Source organism: Acipenser ruthenus, chromosome 7 (assembly GCF_902713425.1).
Source record: "Acipenser ruthenus chromosome 7, fAciRut3.2 maternal haplotype, whole genome shotgun sequence".
Taxonomy (NCBI): Eukaryota; Metazoa; Chordata; class Actinopteri; order Acipenseriformes; family Acipenseridae; genus Acipenser; species Acipenser ruthenus.
Genome location: NC_081195.1, coordinates 16,943,699 through 16,967,120, shown reverse-complemented (window position 1 = coordinate 16,967,120; position 23,422 = coordinate 16,943,699). Strand labels below are relative to the sequence as shown.

Below are 23,422 nucleotides of genomic sequence, written 5' to 3'. Positions count from 1 at the left end.
CTTTTTTTTTAACATGAGGTTTAATTTAGGCCACAAATGCCATGTATATATACTTAGAAACAGAAGTACAGGCAATGCTAATGATCTGTAGCATGGTTTCACCCCATAAGTAAAAGAAGAAAAAATAAACTTAGACAGCTTCAGTGTATTTAATAAATGAAATCATTAGGATGTCATTTTCAGATGTCAAATGTTGAAGATAACCCAGTTTAGATAGAGTAATTCACCCTTCTCGTACAGTTGTTTAAAATTACTCGATACCTTGTTTATAGTATAGTCTGTCACTCTGCTACATACGTTTCAAGGATCTGTATTTGGCTTTTGTCAATATGCTAACTTATATACATCAGATTCATTTACTCTGGCTCCAGGGCACTGCTCTTAATTCCCAGGGTTTAATTTGTCTTGACTGCTGTTTGTTTCCACTTTGCTATTATCTGAAAAAAAATTCATTATGTTGACTTTTTGGCTAAAGTAAGAAAGAAAAAAAAAACCATCTACTACATTCACTATTGAGCGTGTATCTGGCCATTGTGTGCAATGTAAATATTTCCAATGACATCATCTCACTGTGTAAATTGACTTTTATTATAGATGTCATGCTTTGAACTTTTAAGGTGGGCACTGTTGCGTTTGCTCCCAAAAGATTTTAACCACAACCTGCGACTGGTTGCTGTATTTTGAATATTTTCTATACTGTACACGCAGGCACAAGCACGCATATGAACAACAAATAAACTACCAGATAAAATCATCAGAATGTTATGATAAACCTCTTTTCTTAAAATTACATCTCTAACTTCCTGTTTATGCTCAGAATAAACTTGGCTGGCCTGCTCTTTAACACCACCAATTACCAAAGGCAGAGTCGTTTACAGTATCTTTACGGTTCTAACTGATTACATTTAGAAAGTCTTAAATACTTTTCCCATATTAGAAATGAGCAGATGTCAGGTACGCTGCCAAGTGAAATTTCTTTATTGTGATGTTGGCTTGTTGTACAATAATAGCCCTTTCTCAGTCTCAACATGGGAAAAAATTACAGACCTTACTAATTTCCTTGACAGAAAACTGTTACATATGTTTTCCACTTGTACATTTTACAACAACTGCCTCATATTGGGTCTTAACTGAAGCTCTGTCCAAAAAATGCCCAATAAAAACACACTGTTGACAGCTAGCCACAAAAAATTTAAAAAAACAAATGGTAATTGAATCTGTTTTTTTTTTTATGTTTTCCTAATTTATGCTGGTGAAAATAAGGGCACATTTAAAGAGCGTAATATACAGTAAACACTTACCAATTCATATCCTCCCAGTTTTTGAGCAGCTTGAAACATTGTCCAAAGATTTACTGTTAGAGGAAACAAAAAGCAAGTTGATCAACAATCCATTGCAGAAACAGAATCACAAACACATAACATACTGTTTAGAAGAAGGGATTTACAACATTATGTCCTGTTAACTGTTTAGACAGTTAAGGTCACATCTGTTCACAGTTTATTTATGTTACTGATAAACTGAAATATTTCAGACATTTTTCCTGAATATAGAAAGAATTGCCCCTGGGTTGTTTTTAGGATTTTTTTTAAAGTAATGTAGGTGAAGAGAGTCCAGTCTCTTCACACAATGATAGGGTCCCTTGAAAGAGATATTTTTATGAGGAGGCTGAGACGTCTCAGGAGAAAAAACTAAACAAAACACCTGTGTGAATGATACTCTACCTAACATGAAGGGCAACACACATACCAAATTGTTATGCATTAGATAATACTGTGTTTTTATAAAGACAGTGTGTAAAGTTTAAAAGTGCATCAATTACTGTAAAGAGAAACCCAAGAAACCCCTTTCACAAAATGATAGCTTGGGTGAATTCTGATCTTTTAGACCTATGCAATGACTATTGGTTGCAATGTTAACTTCAATGTTAAGCAATTATATATTTATTCTATTCTTTATACTGTGGATAATCTCCATCTGCACTACTGGTGAATACACTCCCTAACTTTAAAATACTCAATCAAATTTAAGAAAGTCAAGTAGACAAGCATTTCGGTTAGTGCCTTCAGCGTACCCCTTGTACAGCTGTAAAGAATTGCAGCAGTCAAACACATTTATAACCTTAGAATTCGATGGAGGGGTTCTGGTGACAAGAACTGACATATATATATGCTAGTCAGTTACAATTTTTTTTGAAGCTCAAGCTGTACTAATAAGGACAAAAAACCTGAAGCATTATCTAGAATATATTCTTTGCTGGTCTGAAACATGCATTAAATCATTTAATAATATCCTTTACCTTGCCAGCAATTACTAGAAAATCACTATAGAAAAATGAAGGTAAGGCCTCAACAGCAATGACTTTTAATTTCACCATACCCACTAATGGTGATTCATTTTATGGTAAATTCATCATGAACGCCAATGCATATTTTATTATCATCATTATCAATATTTTGTGCTTGTGGAGTTAAGAGCTCACATTAAAGACGAGGGAAAATGGTGGAAATTAATTCTCAATTAGCATATGCCACCTGTAACCCCAAATGTGAGCCACAACCTGTTCCGCGGTATAGTGAGACGCCTTATAAACAGGGAGCACTGTAATTTTGCTGTATAATACTAACAGAAACGTATAAAATTGAACATCAAACTTTTCAGTCTTTTTTCAATATCTTCAGCCACAATCAATAGACATGAACCACAGCGCTAATAAAAAAAAAGGAAAGTAAAATGGATGCTTAGATACAAGTAAATGCTGCTTCTACTTACTCTGTTTGAACCCAAGGTAAGGTATCCGCTCTATAGGTGTTTTCCTTTCTTTCATGTATTTGTACAGCGCTACAAGGAAAGCCTGCTCATCGGTTCTGTGTTCCTCATCTGCTCCCACCTGAGGCTTCTCGTCAGCTGTCGCTTTTTTACAGTTACTGTTATTTTTGGGTTTGGACACGACAGCTTTAGTTTCAGTTTTTACCTGGAATTAAAGACCGTTTCGAGAGGTGAAAAATGAGACAAAAATAACACTTTCTGCTTTAAACATGGTATTAAAACAACAGCCGTATGGTATAGTCAGTTTATCATGAATTGAATCAAGTAATGTGTAAAAACTATGTGTCTGTCCATTCAAACTTAGTATGGGAGGGGAGGGTGGTCCGTGATGAGTTTATGTATTTCAGTGAAACCGGAATTAACCGATCGCAGAAGGGACTACACTGTGTCTGCATAGTTCAGATGCCTGTGAAGACAGGTATTTACTGAATTGAGTGTTTAAAATCAAAATTGAATTATTTTATTAAATATTACCAGTATTTCTGTACACTAGGGAGACGACTCTTCTTACTATCTTTGATAAATTCAATCTATTGTTTCTGTCACAGTGTTTCCACTTCCAGTATCAATTAATTATTATTTTGACATACTGGTATATGACATGATCAAAAGCTGAACAGTAAATCCAAATCAATCAATTAGATGGTCACAGAAGACAGCACTCCCATCAGACTACTTCGAAATGAACGTACCCCTAGCTCAGGTTTATTGAGTACTTTCTTGAGTGTTTATGTCAAACAACTGTAATAAGAACATTATAATGCAGCAGACCACAGCATTACCAGTCAACGCAACATGATAGATTGGGCAAAAATGCTGGACAGTGGTCCAGAAACAGTGGCACTCTTGTGACCGTACCATGGTTCTACAATGAATTAACATGGTACTGCAAGTGTGTAATGGGTTAACATTGCAGCAGTACTGCTACTAGTGTCTCATTGTTGTAGAACCACTGCAGCATGTCAAGTTAAGAGGTCAAATGTATTAATTGAATAACATGGTGAAATATACATTTCATCCAGATCATCAACCCTTTGTTTTTTTAAATGTATTAAAAAATGAAGGCTGTAACAGTGTTTAACCTACAAGTGTGGTACACATAAATATATGAAACCCATTTTTCAAATAACCTTTCTAACAATACAATTAGTTATATACATAATTTAATGTTATATGGCTGTAAAGTTCTTAAACAAACACAGAATTTGTAAATTGTAACTTGCTCTATATTGCCTTAATGTTTTTCTAATGTATTAATACATGACAGCTTGTGACCCAACAGTGCATAAAATCCATGTAATCCCAGTGGATGGCACGGATATTGGATAATATACGCTGGAAAAAAGAGATGTAAAAGCAATGGTCGACATGTTAATTGCTCAGCCTAAATATCAACAGAAATACATTTGGAAGCCTTTAAAACCATTCAGTACCCAAGGAAAACTTCAAATTCAGTGCCAAAATCTGGAAACCGAATATGGCTGGAAAACAGCCACAATAAAATGAGTTTTTAAAATGGCATACTGGGAAATGTAATCCTAATGAATGGTGTACCTTAGCAAGAGCCTTCCCATCCCAATTGCTGTTGGACTCTTTCACACCGCTGGAGACCTGGGACCTCTGAGAGGTCAAGGGCTTCTTCTTGCGAGGTCTGCCTTTGAGATTCGGAGCTGTAACAGAAAGAGCAATAAAAAACAAAAAATATTATGGTGTTGGCTTAACAAACCAAGGAAATGTACGACCTACAGGGGCATTAGCTTAATTCCATTTCAGTCATAAAAACAAAAAAAGTTAACAATGGAAGCATTACATTTTACATCCAACATGCATGAACAAGTCAAATATCCAAGCGTAAACAACATCAGTTTCTGTAACAAAAGCTGCAAAGTGCTACCTTTATTATAGAACTGTCTGTCTTTTATGAAAGAGTTAATAGCATGTACTACGCGTTATGAGCTGAATTCTGACTATGTGTGATGTCATGTCTGCCATTACATTAATGTGACAGCACACATTACCATATTAACCCCACAGTATAGTACAATATGTTCACTTGTTTACCATACTGATAAGATCTTTAACTTCCTTTTAAACGAAGCAGCATAGTTAGTTTAATGTATTCATGGGAAACAAAAGGTAATATATCTTAATCAGAGCAGTTGTCACACCAGTTTAATGGGTATGCACTCAATATCAGAAAGTTATTTTTCCTCATTGTTCGTAAAACCTGTTTTTATGGTCAGTGTTCACTCATGTGCCACCAGTATAAACACAGCTCTTCAGGTCCAGAAAAAGCAAGTAACGATTTCATTAATAATGGAAGCGCAATGGGTGAAATTTAGAAGAAAAAAAAACAAAAAACACTGTTAAACTCAAGGAGCCCAGAAGTCATTTTTTTTTTGCTAGAGTTTAAAGTACAATAAGACCTTCCTCAAATCTAAGAAACAAGCCTATAAAAAAAATTTAAAAAAAGTTTACGACTGTGTAACATTTAACTTAATAATCTTTCGCCCAGAAGCACAAAACGGCTAACACAATTACATAGTTTTACCATGAAAGCACTTACTACATGTTGTCACCTTGGCAACCAGTTTTTTTTCATGCAGCTCTCTTAACAAACACATTTGTTCAAGCCTTCAAATGAAAACCACAGACCTCAGGTAAGATAAAAACTGAAGAATGTGCTTTCTGTTTACAGTGTTTTGGTTTTGTTTTACACTGTTATGAACACAAGACATTTTACAAAGTTTAATTGCACCTGTAAGACTGATTAATAAACCTGTTTTAATCATTTACTGACAACAATCAGGACAACTGCAAGACATTCATACTTTTAAGCTTACTTTTAATACAGTATCAAATACTGTATTAAATCACATGCCTGTCAATGGACATGGCTACTTTTTCCTTCATAGGTAAAATGAATGGCATCCTGGATATTAAGACTATATATACTGTATATAATTCAAATATTTTACCATGACATCTAAACATCTTGAAAACTTGTTTAAAAGAGCATCAGATACATAAATACAACCCCCACTAAGAAATAATTCAAACACCTGCCTCATATTAAACGTACAGTAAACTGTAACATTACTGATCACAAACCATATGAATAATAATGACAATAAAAACCCATCAAACAGCCATCCCCATTAAAAAACATTACAAAAAAGAGAAAAAATGTTACCCATTTCACTCATTAATCAGCAGTCCGCTTGTGTTTTTCAAACATTCATTAGACCACATGTGACAATCCAACACAGCCCTGTATTCCCTGTGTGACTGGCTTCCTAAACTGTGCGAACAATTTGGCTTTTTGCTCCCAGTTTATGGTTTTCAGTTAGCCCTCCTCAGAGCTCCATTACTCACACATAAACAGATTAGAATCTGGCAAATAATAGACAGATGAAGGGTTTAGATGAGAGACAGCTGCACCCAGCTGCCAGGCTGGCAGTGCCTGTGCTGCCCGATGACACCATTTCCCTGCCTTCCACTAGGACTGCACTCTGAGCTCTACCCCAGATAACAACAGGGGAATGCAGGCAGGTCAACAAACTGTGTCAATGACAACCACAGAAAAACAGGGAGGTCTTTTGAAACACGCATCACAATGCAAACACTACCCAGGTACTGTACCACACACAGTTATCTACATTGTTATTGTATTATTACTATTGTATTTTTATGGAGTGACTGATTTAGTGTTCTCAGTTTCTTATCTTCCCATCTGTCCTGAGCTGCCATTTGTTTCCCTCAACTTTGTTGAGAATAGCTAAATGACTCAGCAGCTTAAGACTGATACAGTGCTTTACTTCACAAAGCTTACATGAGTTTATTATGAAAAATGACTGCATTACTGTAACTTCATCATGCCTATAAACATATCCTGGCTTTCTTTTTATGCTGTTTTCTTAATGGTAATGACTTCAAAGGCCATCCTATGTTTCTGCCAAGGCTTAGAAAAATAAAGCTAGCCATTAACCTTTTGATACCCAATTATATTGTAAAAAGCACAGATAAAAAATGATTGCCTTGAGAACAGAATTAAAGTTACAGTAACTGTTCAGAAACAGCACTAGACCAAAATATGAAGGTGATATAATATAATGAAGCAATGGAAGATTTCACTTTTTAGCTGGTTTTGTTTTGTTTACCCCTAATCATCAAGGGGTGGAGCCAACATGAAACATACAGCATCTAAGAATACAGTCAAACCTGTTTAAGATCACTCCTGTTAATGCATACTCCACTTCCTATTGGCCACAATATAATGTGAGTCAATGGGGACAAGCCCCTGATAAGATCACTTCAGTTATCACACTCTTCATATCACTCACACAACTGATTTCAACTCCACTTAACATCACTTTGGGAAAGAAGATAAGAGGGTTTACATTGCAGTACATGATTTAAATGTTAAGATAACAATGTATGGTAGCAAACTACACCACACACTGAAATTTGTATGTTTACAGCATGTGTTGAATTATTTAAAATATGTTGAACATGTACAGTGTAATAGACTGTACTGTATATTGAAAATAAATGTTAATAATGAACACTATTGTAATCAATGTAATAGTACAGAATTATATTTGATTTCCACTGCAAAACAGGCATATGTATTGCATCAGTACTTAAATTTTAAGGGTTATTTTGATATGTTATTGGGAGAAGTGTAACGATTCATTGTGTATTGATGAACCATGATTCTTTCTTTACATGATATATCGATTGCATCGTAATAGAGGTTTGTATCGTGTTACAAGACCAAAAGCACAACACAGCTCCTTGCAGTTCACCAAATAGTTATTGAATAAAGAATATGTGTGTTTTACAGTTGGTATGAATACATACTCTGTGACTCGTTTCATTTTTGTCTTTTAACAGAATAGTCCCTCATTAAAGGATCATTTGATCGTACTACACAACATTCAGTAGCCCACCAGGCCCATGCAGCTTGGTTCCTGAAACCTGTATTCCCCAATGTCATTCTGCAATCTCCATAGACATGACCCTACTACAACTGGCATGTTGTAAAAGCCATCTTCAAGCTACAGCTCAAAAAGAAGCCAACACAAATGCAATTACATACACTAAAAAACATTTGACAGGAAACACAGATATTTTAACCTAGGTTTATAAGGCTTACGAAAAAATAACACCAAATGGTTCACCTCATCTATAAAGCAGTAAGTCTGCAAATCAAAATGAAAAAAAATTAAAAGCTTCACTAGTTGTTTGCAAGTGATCTTTTTTTTATTAAACAACTCTATTTTCAGGGAAATAAAGATGTAGATTAAGTTTAATTAGTTATGGTTAATGAAGAAAAAATGTTATTAGCTAATTTCTGGTAAATGACATGCTCAAACTACATGCTTATGCCATGCTTATTATGCCAGTGCTGGGGGAACAGAAAATAAGTAGCCCCAAGGTCAATGACTGTGCCGGGCTCATCTGACAACTTTGTTCCTATGCGGCAGCTGTAATTTCGATATTCTTTATTTACATTCAGGTTAGTAAAGAACAAGGCCGTCTGGTTTCTCTAGAATGCACAGAAATGAAAAGGGGCTTACAGAGGGTTAGATCAGAGCAGTACATACATGTATACATGACAACACAACTGGAAAAATACAGTAGTCAATTAAAGACAAGGTCTTAAAGATGGTTAGTTATCTTAACATATATTTATTTGTTGTTAAAGGTCTATGTGGAAATATTTAGTAGAGAAATTCAATGTTATACCTTGATATTATTTCACTGTTGATTAGCTGATAAAACAATATATGCAGGATTTAAGTGGATATTATTACCACTTAGGAAATGTTAATTTTGTTATGTACTATATATGTAAAATTCTTCTCAACATTTGTAGTAATCAAATATACAAATAACTATTGTGTAAACATCTGAATTTGAAATAGTAGAGCGCAATATGAAGGAGAACAAGTGCTCCTTTCAGTTTGCAACCTTTTTTTTTTACTGCTTTTATAGTTTAATAATAAAATTTAAAAAAATGAAACAAAACTGTTATAACAGTTGTTTGAAAGATGAGTTTTTTTTAATTTTTACTTTCATATTTCGCTTCATAATATAAAATACAGATGTGTTACACAATAAAACGTAATTGAAAACTGTAAGTGTTTAGCAGTATTTTCATCTACATTACATACATTTCCACAAATTGGAGAAATACTTTCCCACAAAATCAGTTACAACCCAGAACTAACATTGGCTTTAATATTCGTACTGTGCAATGGGTTTTTGTTTACATACATATTACTTCACAGGCATTTTTGTCCTCCAAATACATTTAAAAAATATGTAAAGAAAAACATGTTTTCATGTGATACATTAATATGATCAGCTGAATATGTATATTTTGATAAGCTAAATCCTTCTTTTCAGTACACATGAAATAAGGAAGTGTTTGATATATTTCTAATTAGGGTTATGAATTCTTATCTTTTACTGAACACGGCCCAGTATTTTCAAGCTTGGCTGAACTTGACACACTGTACCATCTGTACTGAAATTATAGCAAAATCAACCATTCTATGTATCTGTCATATGACTTCATACTGGTGTTTACAGCAGATGGCACAGTACTGCACAGAAGGAAAGAAAGATACATGACAAATAATTTACACAGCATCAAAATACCACTGTGCGACAGGCTGGCAAACCTACAACCAAAAAAAAGTATTTTTTTAAATCCTATTTACTATAAGTATGTGATTCTTATGACAGACGCCTACCGTTTTCTTTCAGAAACCAGGTTTCCTCCGTAAAAGTCTAAAGTAAATTAAACTCATATTTACACAACATGAAATCCATTTTCGAAACAAACAATAGCACTGTTACATTTACAGTACTTCACAGGATATTGTTTAAAGCATTTCATTAATAGCTGTAACTTCTTGTTACAGTTAGTTATATTAAACTCTTGTGACGTAAATGCACAAGCGCAGAAGATATGTGTTTTCAATTGAGGATGGGATTTGCTTTAAGGGATATTCTTTATAAAGATGGTTGTCTATAAAAAAAAGTAATGAGTTTGCTGGGCTCAGCGGGCATTAGTCAACAAAACCAGTACGCAATCCAGCACAATTGTCTGTCTCTACTTGAGAGAGGCACCTGGACTCAGTGGTAAGGCTGGTATTGTGGTGTGCTCTTCTGTAGAGCTGCTCAGGGAAACTCTCATGGAACCTTGCCTGACTGTAGCCAGTGTTGTTGTCCGGCATCTACCAAAGACACACTATTCACCAGAATCGTAACTAAAAAATAATAATGCAACGGAAGAAATACAAAACATAGTGATATTACAGCAGGATTGCCATTAAAATATAAAAAGAAACTGTTTTCAAATTATGAGCAGCTCAGAATGTAGTTTGTGGCTTTGTCAACCCTTGAACCTGCTTTGTACCACACGCATATTTCGCCATCCAGCATTATAAACTCATGACAAACTGTCATTTGATCATTATCTAACACAGCAGGGCTTAACACACACACACACACACACACACACACACACACACACACACACACACACACACGCACAAAAGCAGAAGAAAGAGCCTTATTTGGGCACAATTGTCTGTTGAATCACTCTATGATGACTATGTTTTCCTTTGTGATGAGCCTAGGTTGTAAATGTATTTTTTAATTTGGGAAACCAGTACTGTAGAATAATTAAAAAAAAAAAAAAATCATGACAGAAAAATAAATGCTGGTTTGTTTTTAAAAGCTTCACAAGAATAATTTATTTCCTGCTTGTTCGAAACCTATGTGTAACGACTCTCAGTTGCCCTCTAGTGGTTTCCAGTATTACTTCTCCAAACAAACAATTACCTCACATATTTCTTTGAGGCACTTACACAGTAGGAAAAGAACAGCAATATGTTTTCAGAGTAGTTAACGCCACAGAGTGTTATCTTAAAAACTGTAATATATTACTGTTACGTCTACACATAATTACTGGTATGTGCAATTAGTGGTAGTAGCATTTCCTCTATCTGTTATCTAAAATATGTATTTTCACACTATCATCTAAAAAAAACAGGAATAATCTACTGTGCCAGAATGAGTAATTTCTCCAGCCCCTTAATTGAACATATTTTTTCAAATTTAAAACCTGTGCCTGCATTTTGAGCTTATAAAACAGAAACTTTTAAAAAGCACAAAAATGACTAAATAAACATTTCTAATTATAAAGCCAGTATGCTCCATTTCTTCACAATGAATAGGTGATCATGTATACACCAGAAACACAAAGGAATGTCTGTGCCTTAATTGTACTGCCTGTTTGACAGTAGATTAGCATAAAGACCCTTTCTACTTTGCTTTTATTATCTCTGGGGTTAACCTTCTTTTTTATCAAATAAAAAAGGAAAATAAAATGCATTAAAAACACACACACACACACACAAAGCTTCAGACTTGTCTTTACTGGCTTTTAACATAACTACAAACAATAAACTAATGAGACCAACTCTTCTGAAAGGCTCTTATTAATCCTCCAGTTTCAGTTTACAGCCAAGCCATTTCCACAGGCATTGAGCCTGCAAGTACTAAAGGACTTGGCAAGGGGTCACTTCTGGCAGGGCTAGGGTTCAGGACCCCAGGAACAGGTCACAACAAGCATGATATACAGAGATACAAATTAACTCAGAGCTGAACAACAGATGCTATGTAACTAAATAGCCATACTTTCCCAAACACTTTATCCTCATTTAGAACATGTCCAATAACCAGGGGGGCTTACAGTGTAAGTTAATCAGCTTCTATCCTGGGCTTGTATAATAGATAGCAATTTCAAATAAATAGCTTCAAATACATGATGTCTCCACGGAGATGTCAATGCATCCGTTGACATTCAGCATTTGCTCTAACTTAGATTCGGTCATGCATAACCATGGTTATGTAAATATATTTTATTATTGCCACTGCAACAACAGTGCATTTAGTCAGATAGAAACAATCCAGTTTAAAAGGAAGAATGCAAACCACAATTAAAATGTTCTAACTGATGCACGTGCTTCCAAGCCTTACATAACAAGGCTCTACAATAATCGTGTACTCTGACAAACTTGTTTAGAAATAAGCTTGAGGCCATCATGCATAACAGGAGGATAGTGATGACACTGCTGATAGCGTATTTGTTTGGTTACATTACTTTTATATACAATGCTACAAGATCTGTTATTTGTTTATCTGACATATTTAATGATGAACAGAAACAGATTTTTTTTTTAAACGCTTTAAATTTTTTATTTTTAATATGTGTTTTTTTAATAATTGTTTCAAGGGTTTGAGAAAATGTTGCTTCTAATTTGTCCCAGAGAACTGGAGTAGTGATGTAGTCGTGCCGAAAGGGAAGTGGACCCCATTCAAACAAGTGCTTGGTTCATTATGGGTTTTTTATAGACAAATAAAACAATGCAGTGTAAATTAAACACATTTTACCATAATGGAGCACAAGTACATGTATCCACTCCAGGGAAAACAAGATCCATTTTAAACACATTAGCTGTACTGTCATCTTTCATTGAGGCTTTTTTTTTTTTTTTTTTTTTTTAAATTGCTAAATCCAAATACTAAAAAACTATATTACACAAGCTTGATTTATACCACCAATGAAAATTATCTTTATTGGACCATGAGCTCTATAGAACTGCTTTTTTTTAATTACAATTTTATATTAAAATATTCATGTAACACTTTAAAATAATTGCCACATGTGAATGTCAATAGAATTCCATAGGATTTCTTATGAGTAACTTATTCATGATAGTTAGTTATTGTTTTTTTCGTGACACGGTTTCATATTAAATTAAAATGGAATAGCAGGAATACTTATGACTCATAGTAAATGCGTACAGAGCTATTATTTTCAACATTGAATGTACTTGCCCGCTTAAATATGTAAAAGACCATATTTAAATCCGTACGAGGCACTAAATGTAAGTTTGGTCTAAGAGATAATAGAACAGTTGAAGTATCTTTTCTCTGCTGTTGCTGAAACTAAAATATGTCTTGGCTGCTTGACAGAAATGACCATGACTGTTCTGTTCATTATAATGAAACAGTGTGAATCCCATACTATAAAGGATTAGAAAGGAGATGGAGCAACAGATAAAAGATTTGCTTACTGGTTCCCAAACTTTGGTTTCCAGTGCACATAATTGCACTGTGTGTCATGTGTCTTTTATCACGGTGCAGTCAAGCTCTTTTTTTTTGGATTTAATAAATAAGCTCTGTTCCCACATCACAGGGTGTTTCTTTTTTTAATTTCACCGCTAATTCTTCTTAAATACTGAAAACACATTTTAATTGTCCCCAAAACCTTTAATATATATATATCAGTTGTGTTCAATTGAATCTAAATAGCTAAAGCCTTAAAGGTGTAGGTCCCACAAAGTGTTTATGTTTTTATATAAACGTTTTACTTTATAAGTCCATGTTGAAAAAATCACCTGTATAGATAATTCCTGTAAAATGTTATCAGTGTAACACAGTGGTGTTTACTCTTGGCCTACAATAGTCCAGTCCAGGATTTTGTTCCAACCAGTTACTTGACAAATCAGGTACAACTTAATAATTGAGGAACTGGTTGGAACAAAGTCCTGGACTGGAATTACCCTTGTAGACTGAGAGTAACTCACTGGTAAAAAAGAAAAAAGAAAAGAAAATTGTTGTGCTGTTAATATATGTTGTTTATATCTTAATATTATAGCTGATATTTGTGGCCAAAGGGCAGGTGATCACTATTAAACACCAAACAGCAGGCCTTGAAACCAGAGCACCCAGTGCTTTATCACTAGGCTAATCCATAGTCAATGACTACTTCACATATACAAGAAACATTAGATATTTTTGATGTTGGGCTCTTTCCTATGCCTGGTTTCCTTGATAGATTATGAAGTAGTAAGGTGAGGGGTAGTAGTTTTTTTTTGTTTGGTGTCATATTGTTTTGCTGCCCACCAAAGCCCACGGGCCCCTAGATAGAGTAACATGTAACTACATCAGTCTCATACAGATGACATCACGCTAGCATCTGATTTGGAGTTCTGGGTCAGGTTACAAAAGAGTAACCTTTTCTTCCATTTTCTATTTCCAGCCCATAGCTGTCAAGCCTGTATGTTATGAATATGTTACAAAGCAACACAGTCCCGTTCACAGGACATTTAATGTTACGAGGGATTAAAGATGAAGCAAGTTCATTGATCTCTTATTCCTCACAGGGATGGGGGAGGGGGTGTTTGTTCCATGGATCACATTGGCCAATAATTTGACTGCTATATTTCACGTGTACAAGCAATATTTCTGTGGAGCAGTATTTAGTACAGTAGGCATTATTCAAAAAAGGAGAAGTTATTTATTTAAAGCTGCTAAATATGCAAAATTAAATGGATTAGTCACATAGCAGTCCAACTGTGAACCACAGTGATATTATTAAATGTAAAATCCACAATTTAAAAGGGATAAAAAAGGGAGATTTTTAGGGAGGTTTTGAAGCAAGGGGGTTGGGGAAGGGATGTGTGAAATTTTCTTGTGGACAGACATTCAGAATCATAACCCTTTACCAAAGGAATTTTGTTTTTATTTTATAGTGTCCAATTATTTAACCTGTGTTTATCATCACAATTTTGACCGCAGCACAGTCATGTCTTTACTAGGTGAGCGCCTCAGGAAACATTAACCATGGTTTTTACCATACACATACAGTTTCATGATGCTTTCCCGATGCAACACATTGCTCAGCTTTTACTATGGATATAATGCAGGCTTAATCTCCTGCAAGGAGGGCCTATAGAAAATCAGGTCCAGTAAATGTAATGTCTGTTTCTGAAGGTGAGAACATTTGATAATATCAAAGCTGTTTTCACTCCCTCCACTATGCAAAACAACACTGTCAGCACTTGGATATGTGTGCCGAAGCCAGCACACAATTCTCAGATTTGCACAGCGAATGCCTGAGTTTGAACATTGGACTCTTCTTACATTAAGCGTTAATGGCCTTAACCTGTAGAATCACTGCAGGCCGTAAAAGGACTACAATCTAATGAATTGTTTTTGTCTCATCCAGTGCCTCATTGTAAACAGCTTGCTGCTTTTGATTCATAGTCAGTAAAAATGCCCAGGCTAAAGGCCTTTTAATTAATATGCTGTTAACCTATAATCCTTATGTATTTCAGTGGAGACAAGTAAAAACAAATGTGTGCAACTTAAAAGCCCTTGTTGTGTTTGGCTATGTTTTTCAAGAGTTGATAACATCAGTTCCAGTTTTTGTCATGTCATTTTATCCTTGCTCTGAATTGAAAAGCATATTCAGTTGTGTTGAATTTAATTTTAATTAAACCGATAACATTTCGCCATTTAGCCCGATAACATAATCTCTGCATGGCGTTTAGTGTGCTTTAAAATGTTTAGCAAAATATACACGGTATACAATTACATTACATAAGCTTTAAAAATGATGTAAGCATTCCACTGGAGTTGAATCATTCACAAATATATTAATATAGATGACACAATAATGATTTTACATTCAAATAACTTCTTATACGGCTTTCGTTGACAGCGGACAAAAATATAAAATATACTGTTAGGCATTAATTAATAGCAGAATTTCTATGAAGACAATTGGGGAAACATTAGATCATTATCAAGCTTATACTGCCATTTCTGATTAGTTATATTAATTGAAATTCAACAATCAAATTGGCTTGTGATTATAACAGGAATAATTTTGGATTTTACCCATATTATTAACCTACTAATGTATTCATTGTAGTAATTTATGCTTAAAACATGTAAAATAGCGGATTCTCCCAATCAGAATAAAGCATTCTCAAAACTGTAAGCTTCTTCTATAGAAATGCCACTTTAGCACTTGTATTGCATTCTTTGTTTTGTATTGTTTCTGATACAAAAATATATATTTTTTGTGCAACATTAGATGTGTGACCCTTTGAGGTATGTAGCCTTGCTATTTTACAATACTAGTGAAAGCTTCCTGGCTTATGACAGCATGCCTGTTGCCAGGAGTTAGAAAAAAACACACACAAACATGCTGTGTGTGTGTCAGATGAAAAGGAAAGACTAGGGAACATAAATTGCAAGTCACAATAACTCCCATTCTAACTTTTGGCACAGTATTGTTAGCATACCGGTAAACACAATGACAATTCCCTCTCTTACGACATGTTTTATAATGACCTTGTTGCTGTACTTTTTTTCTATCTCTTTGCCTGATCTCATTTTCCCCAAATTAGTTGCGATTTGGCTGAGTGTGCTTTGTCTTTCAAAGACTCAACAACACAATGCAGGGACTAATTGTTGAACTGAATTGAAGGGCTATTAAAAGACAGCAATCGCACAGCACTTCAAAATGGTAGTCTATTATTTCTGCATGAATGCTATTGTGCTATGTTAACTCATCATGGCTCATGGCTTTCTAGTTAAAATAAGCATTTAGATGAGTTGTAATAATAAATATGAAATGTATACAAGAGATAAAAAGGATATTGCTATTAGTGTAGTCTCAAGATAAAAACCCAATTACCGAGTCATTACATAGGGGTTATTTAAATATCTTAATTACAATTCGTATATACTCCAGGTAATGACAGTTAATAACAGTGGGATACAGAGGTAAAATATATTCCTAGACAAGTTTAATTTGAAAGAGATTCATTTTTAAATAGGAAAATATTCTGTTCTGTATTGCCTCCAAGTACAGTTGAATACATACAAATAATTTAACCAAAAAAGGCTTATTGGACTGAAGGTTGTGAGGTCACACTGTAAAATTAATTGTGTTACAACACTTGAAACAAACAGCTTCAGCATTTTTATGATTATCTGTATTCCTTTCATCACACTATATTGAGCAACAGTCCTTTTCAGGCTACACTTTACCAGAGGAATCAGGAACCAACATATGCCAATATGGGGTTCATTAAAAACCCTGCTATATTAGCTTAATTTGCCTTCAGTACAGAACAAAGTCTCACCAGAAAAATTAAAACAGCAATAGCATCTGTAAAAACTGGAATTCTGATGTTTTTTTAAAGCTGAAATTGGTTAGGGGGGTGGGGGTGGGGGTGGAGGTGGGGGTGGGGGTGGGGGCAGGGGGTGGGAGGGGGGGGGGGGGAGTTGGAACATGCAAACACATGTAAGTGTTATACACCTTATCATTAGTAATCCTTCAAAAATGTTCTGAAATAAGAACAAACAAACCCAGACTGCTTGCTGCACACACAAGGTGCTAAATGAGATCACATTGGCGTCTGCAGTTGAGGTTTGATCAGTGTGATTAAGATGTGAACCTTTGATCTGTTTTACTTTAGTTTAGTGAGAGGGGGGTTCTGTTTAAATATACTGTTGCCATTCCTTTCCTCTGGTGGCATGTGTTTCCTTATCACCCACACAGCCGAGTGCTGATCTGAATGTACGCTTTGGATGCTGTTAAATACAAAGCCTGCAGTTATTCTAATGCCAAACCACAACCAGTAGGGGTCGCTGTGGAGTGAAATAGCAATGAATGGATCCACTTATAGCCATAAACCTTTGATTGTTAATCCAGTCAACAAAAGCTTGACATAACATCTAACAGATGCTCATACAGTATCCTGCTGTAGAACACTATACCCTCTTAAATGAAATACTTCTTTAGAACACCTTTTCCTATAGCCAATATAGAAATGTAGACTAAGAAATGATAGAAACCATATTATATAAATGCAAAGGTTTTTGTAACAACATTCCTCAACTCGAAAACAAATTAAATATGGGTGTTTAAGGTAATACAAAAGTCTTGTTTTGTTGCCAAAAAGTAATGCCCTTAACGTCTCCAAGATGCATGGGTGCCCATGTGACAAACCCATGATCTCCGTGAAATGTCACAACTACTCATTACTAGGCATCGTAATCACAGATTCAATTCTCAAAGCTTTGAAACTCTGCCAGAGTTAAGTTCTGCAAGTGGAACTTTGACCTCCTAACTAATAACTTCAACCTTCATTTCAATCTCAAAGCTCATTGTGTTGTACAGATAAATCCCTTCCCTAGTCTCGAAAACCTTTTATTGCTTTGCTGTTAAAGGGGGGAAAATGCTTATACAGTATCCTGCTTTAAAAAAATTTAAAGAAATGCATTATAACTTTGTCCCTGCCCCACCTCCCTCCTCCCTCCTCCCTCCTCCCTAATTAACTGTGTGCACAGCAAATATTTCCCCTTTTAAGGTTACACATGCTGTTAAAAGGATTTGGCTACTTTGCATGCTTTGTATGCCATCTATAAAAAAAAAAAACACAAAGGTTACATAATCAGCTACAGAACAAACTCTCCTTTTTCAGCATTTGAATAATGCTGTCAGATAGAAGGATATCTCGGTTATAGCACACAGCGGGCTTGGCCTCAAAGTAAAATCAATCTGTTTCACTTAAGAACAAAGCACAGCAGTGGTATCGGGTTCCCATAAGAATAAAAGCAACCCAACCTTATGTTAAATTCTGCAGTAGGGAATTTTTTTTTTTAATAATTCTCCCCACATGCTATACTGAATTTCTTCCAAACACTAACGGCATTACACCTGCTATGAAAACCTATGATATGACTACTATATTCATTCAATTATTATTATTCGTGTATTTATTTATTTATGTATTTTATTACAGACTCTTGGCTTAGTTCAATTACTTTTGGGCAAGCTTTAAAAACTGTAATATTACTAGTAAAATTATCTTGTTTCTTGAAAACACTCAGTGACAGGTAAACAGTTTCCCTAAAGCCTGTATTAGAATATATTTCTAAACATGTCTGTAATGTGTGGACAGTCAAAAAGTGTCACTGAAATGTAACAAAGATATTTGAAAAAAAACCGACATATTCCCCTTTCCAAAAAGACAAGATTATATTACAATTTGAAATGGCTTCATGCTGCCACAGTCTATGTTTGGCCTTTCTAAACACATACCGGTACAGCGTTTTTTAACGCACTGCCATCAATCACTTGGGAAGATTATTCTGAATATGAAGTCTTCTTCCTGGAGCGACACAAAAGGAGATCTCTTCTTTGAAAACGCACACAGGCCCTATGGCAGTGTTTTGTTCAAAGAAAATATTCCTTCATAAATAAAATAAAATGGCAGAAATAAAGATGAAAGACGTGTGACAAGGAAATGAACACATCCTTAACACAATATTTTTCTAAAAGCCCAGCGAAGTATGTCTCTTTGTTTTAATATTCAGAAATGCTACCTCATTAAAAGTTTATGGGGACAAGCACATAGATGTCTGCTGGATTATAAATCACACAGGATCCATGTCCTGGAGCTGGTACAGTGCTACAGCACTGCTGAGTTCAGTGAATCATGATCTATAAACATTCAGGTAACAAATACAAAATACAAAAAAAAAACTATTAAAATAAAGGATTTAAGTGCCATGTTTTCAGTCTACCGCACTGAAGTTTTATTGGTAATACAAAAATGATGATTCTAAGTGCTGGAAGGAAGGATACTTCTCTATATTTTTTTCATGTATAATTTATTTTTTTGCTCTAAGTAGTGAACAGGGGATACAACAGATGAAAATCCAGCTTAGTGTTTTCATTTGCAGTCGGTACAATATTCCAAATCCGTGCACATCACACAGTAGGTACATTTCTAAAGTTACTTCATAAAAAAAAAAGACGTGTTCAAGTGCTGACACGCTGTGTTCCTTTTTTTCTTTTCTTTTCTTTTCAAAGGAAAGTAATATATTTGAATAAGAACTGCCGGCTAAAATCTCTAGAGGATTTTTTTTTTTTTTTTTTTTGCTAAGAATAAGTGTTTTAACTAAAAGAGCTAGCTAGGAGCATAAATTAGTCCATATCAAGTAGGAGCGTACTAAAAATAACATAACGGCACAATTTTAAATGTGAGATAATCTACTTCCCACAAGTAGACAGCTTTTTATTATTTCATATATGGAGTGTTTCCAGGCAGACACCAGCACTTTCTTTGCAAACAGTATTGGGTCTTTGGAAGAATGCGGTAGTTGCAGTACAAACCAGCAGATGTGAGTCTGTAATTGCTTTTCAAACACAAATTAAGGGGTCAGTTTGCCTTTTAAAAAACTGTAAGGCAAATTGTTGTGCTAGGTAATTTCTGGCAACAGTCCTCCTACACTTCAGTTTCAGAGTGCTTTATTAAAGTATTTCATAACTTTGCAGTTGCTGGTAGAGAGGCACCAATGAGCAGAATAGAAAACAATAGCAATTTGGTTTTAATTTGACGTAATACACACTAAACAGTTACTGGAAAATATTACATCACTGCGTTTTTTTTTTTTTTTTCAATAGCGGGTGTATTCATAAGAATGTGGCCATGTTTTAACATAAACACATTCTCTTTTCCATTGTGCTGCTTTCAAGAATGTTGGCACTTGCGGTCGCTGTTGAATTTCTATCTCTATCCTTTGCTGTTCCTGCGGAGGGGGGAGGGGTTAACAACTCAGGGAATGTAAAAATGTAAATGTCGGATTCTGATGGATTTTCAAATCTAAAAGCTAAAAGATACAACAGGCAAGGTGGTCCATGGGTGGATTTGAAATTTGAGAAACATTAATTGGAGGCCTCAAAGCATACAAGACAGGAAACTGATTAAAGTAAGAGGCTACAGTATAACTGATCCCTGAGTAAATAAACTGGTATTGTCTTTACAAGTTGTTTTTTTTAAACCATGTAGGCTATGTAAGGTGGTGAGTTATTAAAGTGTGTTTAATTGATCTAAACAGTGCAAAATCTAAATATCATTGAAACTAAAAAAACATTGAGTGTGTCTCATTAGTGTATTTTTGTCTTTAAAATTAGGTAAATTGACCAGTTTGGTCCAAATGTAATATTTAAATGGTGAAAGTATTTAGATCCACAACTGTACAGATTAATTGAATGAATCCCAATATCTTGATTTAAATGAGCCAATTAGGATAAGTAACTTGTATCCTACAAGTATATTAAAACACTTTAACAGTGTTTAGGAAATACATTTTCTGGAAATGTTGATATAAAAAAAGTGCATTTTAAAGAAAGATGAAGTTCCAGGAAATTACTCTAAAACCAAATGTAGTGGTATCATACATGTTTTCATTTCCATTAAATAATTAGTTTCAACAAGAAATGAAAGAAAACTCAACATCCTCTGATAATGCAATGCAGATTGCACAATAAATAAAGAACTAAAACATTGTAAATCCACCTATGAAATGCTGATGACGAATAGCTATAATAATGATGTTAGTATTGGACAAGGTCCCCCTTTAACTGCAGTGAAAGACAGGATTTAATATAATCTCTCATGGTTGTTTTTGAGCAATGTAAATAATCAGTCTATATAGGGTACCTTTAACAGTAGTAATTACACAGGGCGTAGACTGAAAATAGTCATTATTTTGTTTGCTTAAACTTAAACGCTGCTGGAGTGAAATCAACGATTACATCATTTTTATTAATGAATGTCTACAGTTTCTGACAGCAGAAAAAAAAAGTAAAAAAAATGATCTTTTAAGAGCATCTGGATATCATTAATAACCTGCATTACAGTTACTCAGGCCAAAAAGGAAAAGGTCTTGAGGAATGTAGATGATGTTCCCACTTTTAGTAAATGTTTGTGAAACATAAACATCACTCTTTCAAACAAACAAACCACAAGTTATTAATATGTTTTTTTTAAAAAAAGGAAACTGGAAATATGATATACCCTAAGCGGCTGACTTAAAAAAAAGTCTATATATAGAAACTCGATCTACTACAGCTATGAACAATCCTAAATGCTGAAATCAGATTAAAAATACATTGTTTATTTAACCCTTTTATTGTTGCAGCTCAAAAGGGGAAACTAGGTAAAAGGTTACTCTGTCATATTTTCTCAAGTTTATACAGTCAGCACTCACATATCCGACCCTATAAAATTTTGATTTCAGATACGGTTAAACGAGTGTGACACATATCTGATCATTTCATTTTGGCCCGTTCCAACCATTGTCCGTTTTTTCAGGGAGCACAAAAAAGATGTTAAAAATACGTAGCTGAAATGAATGTGTTTTAAAATAAGTAGGCTTCCATTTAGATGTACTGTAGTTGTTTTTGTTGGTATAGTACTATATTTTCAACAGAAGAAGTATTTAATTGATAACGATATGATTCTGAAAATATCACTTGCCAAAAGAGACAATTGTGGACAAGTGGACTGTAATACAGTACATACTTTTAAATCCGGTATGTACTGTATGTAAAATTCCCTATTAACGACCCAACAGCAAAATTAAATAAAAATGTTACCCATGCATAGAACTGCACACAACATAAAAGGTAATGCAATTTAACAAAATATTAAAAAACAACACAGTTTCCAGAATTAAAACAGTATCCAAAGTCTTCGAAATTGCAGAATATAGTGCTCGATAAGGCCCTAATGTCACAGTTCACTTGCAAATGAAAATGCACAAAAGCAACTAAACATCACAGATTACAAAAAAACATACATTGCAGTATCTAAAACTGTTTAATGATTAACTGTTTTACATTACAGTAGCTGGTCTCGTTCACTTTGTTGCTGCTGCATTTTCGTCAGGTGAAACTGGAGGAAGCGCTGTGTAACTGCACAATAAAGACAGACAGATTTGCGCATGCAAGAAAATAAGTAAAAAAAACCACAGTCGTATATCTGAGTACTGACTGTAGTTAAGAAAAGACTAACAAGTTAAATCAGTCTGATGTTTCACAATATTCCAAGAATATGCTTTGATGTACTGAAGGGTAAATCTCTGTTCAGTATCTAATTATTCAAATGTTCCATGAAACAAATATTTGGAGAAGACAAGCTCCTTACCAAATCCTTTATTGCTGGCTGGAACCTCGCAGAATATTATTTGCAGTTTCTAGTTTATTCATACAGCTATACAATACTCTGCATCATTAAGTGTTTTAATTATTGTTCTAATGACTGGCTAAGGGAAGCCACTTCTCAGTGCTAGAGGGGCTGGTTTATAAAACAGGACTGCAAGGGTCTAACCACACAGACACTTTGTGGATCTGGTCTGTGTTACATGTGTATATGGTCAAAAATAATCTGGCTAGATCTGGAGCTAGAGTTTAACACAGTATTGACTTCAGTACAGTATTTGAGTAATTACAATAAGACCCATAATCCAAATATAATTTCAAGTTACTTACTTTTTAAGGATAACCTCTTGGTATTTTACACACTTTAAAACAGAAAAGCAAATTCAGATACTCTCAATAACGGGGCAGCAGTGTGAAGTAGTGGTTAGGGCTCTGGACTCTTGACCGGAGGGTCATGGGTCCAATCCCAGGTGGGGGACACTCCTGCTGTACCCTTGAGCAAGGTACTTTACCTAGATTGCTCCAGTAAAAACCCAACTGTATAAATGGGTAATTGTATGTAAAAAATAATGTGATATCTGTATAATGTAATATCTTGTAACAATTGTAAGTCGTCCTGTATAAGGGCATCTGCTAAAAAAATAAATAAATAAAGAATGTCCTCACCAAGTTCCATCCCAATTGGGTAAGCGG

At 34.7% G+C, this 23,422-nt stretch overlaps 1 protein-coding gene across 2 annotated transcripts in view; it reads right to left on the bottom strand.

The window, feature by feature from the left end:
• Positions 1 to 23,422, bottom strand: part of LOC117416275 (AT-rich interactive domain-containing protein 5B) — an 85,317-nt gene that overhangs the window by 24,884 nt on the left and 37,011 nt on the right. For both annotated transcript variants that reach the window (XM_059026496.1, XM_034922262.2), the window contains 3 exons: positions 4,384 to 4,499; positions 2,773 to 2,974; positions 1,302 to 1,354 (listed from right to left, as the gene is read on the bottom strand). In XM_059026496.1, coding sequence (XP_058882479.1) covers positions 1,302 to 1,354; positions 2,773 to 2,974; positions 4,384 to 4,499 — 371 coding nt within the window. The remainder of the gene's footprint in view (positions 1 to 1,301; positions 1,355 to 2,772; positions 2,975 to 4,383; positions 4,500 to 23,422) is intronic.